The 5247-nt window shown below is 40.1% G+C and overlaps 1 protein-coding gene across 1 annotated transcript in view; it reads left to right on the top strand.

The window, feature by feature from the left end:
* Nucleotides 1–5247, top strand: part of LOC107698785 (uncharacterized) — a 9806-nt gene that overhangs the window by 2291 nt on the left and 2268 nt on the right. Inside the window, exons 4-7 of the mRNA XM_016499893.1 lie at nt 2229–2396; nt 3634–3860; nt 4579–4686; nt 5031–5135. Of these exons, the coding sequence (XP_016355379.1) occupies nt 2229–2396; nt 3634–3860; nt 4579–4686; nt 5031–5061 (534 nt within the window). The 3' untranslated portion in view covers nt 5062–5135. The remainder of the gene's footprint in view (nt 1–2228; nt 2397–3633; nt 3861–4578; nt 4687–5030; nt 5136–5247) is intronic.

Raw genomic sequence — 5247 nt, 5'->3', positions numbered from 1 at the left:
CATAATTATTACATGCTTACAAGGTTGGAAGTTCAACAAATCAGTCAATATACTGTGATTGTAGTTGTTAAATAAAAATGTCATTCATATCAATTCATGCATCACCTAATTTCATCGTAACATATAGGCCTGGCCTACAGAAAATAACATTTATGTTTAATCTATCTAATAGTGTGTTGGTCATACTATACAATGATTTATATCTTGTCTTTGTTGAATAATACAGAACATAAAGAGCTTTAAAAAATAATTGCATATTAAATCACAATCGCAATATTGGTAAAAAAAATCGCAATTAGATTATTTTCCAAAATCGTTCAGCCCTAGTGGGAGTGTGTGTGTGTGAGTGAGTGTGTGTGTGTGTGTGTGTGTGTGTGTGTTCACGATGAGGAAACACCTCCCCGCTTATATTTGAAAAAGCAAAACACGCCAAGCATCTTCCCTTGTAATGACATGCAATGATAAGCCTTTCTAAACCTGTGTTCCAACAAAAGAGAACATTATAACTTGTTTTTACGTCACAACATCAGTCGAGTGCTTGAAACAACTTCCTTTTGTGATCTGATGTGGCTTCTTATAACAGAATGAGGCAGAACATATATTCTATTAGGCATGCTCCGATCAGGATTTTTGCAGCCGATACTGAGTACCGATTTCTTGTCATGGTGATCGGCCGATTCTGATGCCGATTCTGATACTTCAAGCTTTATATAAACGGTTTCATCGAGCGCACGCGCCTGGCCCGAAGTTAACTTCCGGTCTGTGTTTGTTTATCAGTCTGGCGCCGGCTACAAACACAGTTAAAGTTAAGGTGATGAGTAGACTGAAGTTGGGCTCAGGTGGTTGTGCTGTGGGATGTGTTTCTCATACATTTATTTATATGTGGCGCTCGCCACAATATCAAAACTGACCGATTTTCCTAAAGGCTTCGTTGAATAAACATGAGCACGTACTGCACGTTTAAAAATCAAAACGAGGCGTGGGTGTTATATCACTGTATTTCTGAAGGAAGACTAGCTTTAGAAAATGTTCGATGTCATTTTCATGTCATCTTGCATGTTATATGCCTGATAAAGCAGCGTTTGTGAGCTCAGCGCTGCTTTGTGTACAGCTGTTACTGGGAAACCTCTGTTTTTGTTCCAACTCACAAAAGACTATTTTTAACCAAGCAGCACGGAGAGCCGCTTCAGAAACGTGCCGCGGCTGGCTGATAAACACAAGCACTGACTAGAGCCGCGATCAGCTCCGGTGGCCGTGGAGCCGTAACACGCCGCAGACGCGTGTAGTGAGGCGCAGATCAGCTCTAACGTCACTGAATCTGCTGTGTAGATAAATCATGCAAAACATACACGACAAACAGCACATTTTTCATTGTTTCTCGAAACGTCATAGCATTTCCACACCGGCGATGACATGACTGCGGCGCCAAATCATTTATGTCCCACACATCATGTACGTCGTCACGCGTTGACGTCATCAAATTGCGATCGGTTCCTGAGATCGGCCAAGTTAGTGAGTACCGATCGAGTCATGAAATATGATTATCGGCCGATACCGATCTCCGGCCGATCGATCGGAGCGTCCCTATATTCTATACTGTAATAAAGGCTATGTCGATTAGAAATGGCTTATAAATATCATTAAGAAAACACCCGAGATGGCTTGAAGAACACAGATAAACCATATATTGCTGCAGGCGAGTGTTTATTGTCCTTACTTTTCATCATTCAAAACGTTTAAAGTTAAATATTCTTTTTATTCAGTTACAGCGATAGCGACGTCTTTATCCATTTTAGGGATTTTCTCGGAGCATCATCAGTTCTATTACTTCTGTGATGCAGGTGAGGATTTTCTGCGCGAGGGCGCCCTCTGGCTGCCAGAAGCACGCATTACATGTGTTTATAGCGCTCAATAATGGCCAATCCATCCTATTTTGGGTAAAAATCTGACAAATACTACCGCTCTCAAAAGAAATGTTAAGCAGACATATAATAATCCACACTTATTCTAGTGTACAGAGTTTTTGTTGTTAATTTATTGCAAAAACAACACTCTAATGTGCCAAGCTATCAGCACCGAACCGAAAACCGTGGTTAAAAACCGAGGTACGTATTGAACCGTGGACTAGCTGTATTGTTGCATCACTAGACCAAACCCGAGTCTGTTACGCTGGAGTCTGGTGATCACGGCGTTAGCTGCTGTTGAAGTGTCTGTTTGTTTGCTCTCAGTCGGTTCAGATGGAGTCCGTCTCGCTCACGTCTGACCTCAAGCTCTTACTGGAGGATCTGCATCAGAAGAAGACCAGCATCTACAGATCCATCCCATACTCCCGCCTGGCCTCCAACCGCGACGCACACTGCTACAGGAAAGCCCGTCCACACCTGATGGCCTTCAGGGTGAGAACATTCCCTCTTACACTTACAGTAATGATAGTATATTGTTCTTACACTGCTGGGCAAACGGTTCAAATCATTAAAATGTTTTAATCTTTTTGAAAGACGTTTTTTCTGCTCAGCAAGGCAGCATTTTTTAAAATCAAAAATACTGTAAAAAATTGTGAAATATTGTTACAATTTCTGTTTTCTATGTGAATGTGTTAAACTGTAATGTATTTTCATTCAGAGCGTCTCTCACGCGCTCCGCCATGTGCTTCTCATCCGCGCTTGTTTACATCAGAGAGCACACGCGTGTGTGATGCAGCATACAGCGGTGTTGTGCATTTAACCAGTTGATGGGAAAAGTACTCTTAAAGTGCATTCAAAATTCTGAATAATTTGTAATAAATAATTATTCTCGGTATTTTGAAGTGCCCACGATAACAATATAGTGCATATTCATTACCGTGATATATCGCATTACCGAATACATTTACATTCATGTCTATTCACAGATGAAAAGAGAGTTCAAAAGAACAGCATTTATTTGAAATAGAAATCTTTTGTAATATTATAAATCTCATTACTCTCACTTTTGATCAATTTAATGTGTCCTTGATGAATAAAAGTTTTTTTTTTTTCTACATTTAATGTATCACGGTTTCCACAAAAATATTGAGCAGCACAACTGTTTTCAACATTGATAATAATCAGAAATGTTTCTCGAGCAGCAAATCAGCATATTAGAATGATTTCTGAAGATCATGTGACACTGAAGACTGGAGTAATGATGCTGAAAATACAGCTGCGCATCACAGAAATAAATTACAGTTTAACAGAGATTCACATAGAAAACAGCTGTTTTACATTCTAATAATATTTTACATTTTTTAATGTACTGATTTGATCATATAAATGCAGCCTTGTTGAGCAGAAGAGACTCTTTTAAAAACTGTAATTATTCCAAACTGTGGACTGCTAGTGAGTATGTTTCTGTATAATATATAGCTCATGAGTTGCACTGGAGGTGAAGTAGAAAGTAATTTCATTGACATTCATGCATTTGCTGATGCTTTTAGCGAAGTGAGATTATTTGACATCATTTCAGTTCATACTTTCACTGGGAGTCGAACCCATGTCTTTGATTATCAGAGTTTAGACTCTGAGTTTTGCTAAATGGTGACACGTGAAACGTACACAAAGTGATTGTAATGAATAGTCCTAAGTGAACTCCGCTGGGTGTGATGTGTTTGTGCAGCGCTCGTGTCAGGACGGAGGCCGTCTGCTCCTGCAGAAAGCTGAGTGGCAGAAGCTGCTGGAGTTCGTTCAGGCCGCGTGCCGCTACGCCAGTGAGCTCCCGCAGTGGGAGACCAGCACCCATGATGCACTGCGAGAACACTGCTACGACACGCTAGCGGCGCTCTGTACCGCGGTGCTGCAGAAACACAGACCCGCCGCGCGCAGAGCCCGAGAACTGCTGCGCAGGTGAGCAAACACGCACCTAACACGCCTGATTCTGCTGTCACACTTCACAAATGTGCTTTTTACAACAAATGAGCTAAAGAAATATGAAGAAAACACCTTTTTTTGTGTTTGTTTGTAGGGATGCATGATTTGGCCCAAAATTTTCGTTTCTATGTCAGTATGACTGATACAAATTTTTATGAATATTTAATTTAATTTGAAGAGTAGTTTTTTTTGTAGATCTCAGACATCTTATTGGCTTATTTTCTTTTAGTAAGTCAGACAGATAGAAGGTGCCAGATCATTTAAGGATTTAAAAACAAATACCAATATCTTAAAATTTTATTGTTATAGTACTTACGCTATTTCATCTAAATGGAAAAGAAAATATAAGACCTTTAATATAATAAAATTAAAATCCTTTAATATTCTTTTATGTGAGTTTGTGAAAATATATCAGAGCTTCATTTATTTTAAAAAGTCTGAAACTTTCTCTGTCAAAATATTTATTATTTTAATGTCTTTATCTTCTACCTGTTTGTTTCAATTTTTGCTCCTTGTTTTTCATAGTAACACATTTCACTATGAAACACGCAGAACATATTTATTCATGAAAAATCACAGCCTTTGTAATTTCATAATCGCACTAAACCAGATCGCAGTTTGGGTTTAATTTCGATGAATTCTGCAGCCCTGAGCTTTCACTCTTTCTGATTCTTCTTGTGTTTTTTATTTGTAGGTTCAAAATGGCTCCGGTGTCGAGGCGAGCGATCGGCCCGTGTTTAGAGCAGCTGGAGAAGATCCTGCAGGAATATCAGAGCAGAGAACCACAAACTCAGATCCAGCCGTGAGTCCTGCGTTCAGACCAGAGCGCCGCTGATGAGTGACGTCACTGAGATCTCCACATCTGAATGCTGTGACACATGCTGATCCCGCCCCTCAGAGCATGTGACCCGCCCCTCGGAACATGTGACCCGCCCCAGGCCACATCCGTCTTACATGAGTGACGGAAGGACCCAGAATTCCTTGCTGTGGCCGGACCTGATTACTTGAATGCTTGTTTATTTTGTGCTGTGTTGAGCAGGTGTAAATATGTTTGTGTGTGAACGTTTGTCTCGTCTGTCCGTGCTGCACTTTTAAATGTCTCCGTCTGTTATAGTTTGTAATAAATCCATTGTTTTTTTCTTAAAGGGATGTCCTGTTTCTCTTCTTGTGCCGTTGATTATGACAGACAGTGATTCCAGCTCGTCTGATCAAACAGGAAGCAGTAGATGTGCTTTTAATGGCGTTCAGAAGGTAATCGTGCAGCATCACGCACACCATAAACAGCATCACAACACTCAGTGAATTATTCTTGCAGTAAATTATTCTCTTCAGTGTGTATTTGGCTTAAAATTAAGAGTGTTTT

Source organism: Sinocyclocheilus anshuiensis, unplaced genomic scaffold (genome assembly GCF_001515605.1).
Source record: "Sinocyclocheilus anshuiensis isolate Anshui unplaced genomic scaffold, SAMN03320099.WGS_v1.1 scaffold2308, whole genome shotgun sequence".
Lineage (NCBI taxonomy): Eukaryota > Metazoa > Chordata > Actinopteri > Cypriniformes > Cyprinidae > Sinocyclocheilus > Sinocyclocheilus anshuiensis.
This window is presented reverse-complemented; position numbering and strand designations above follow the sequence as displayed.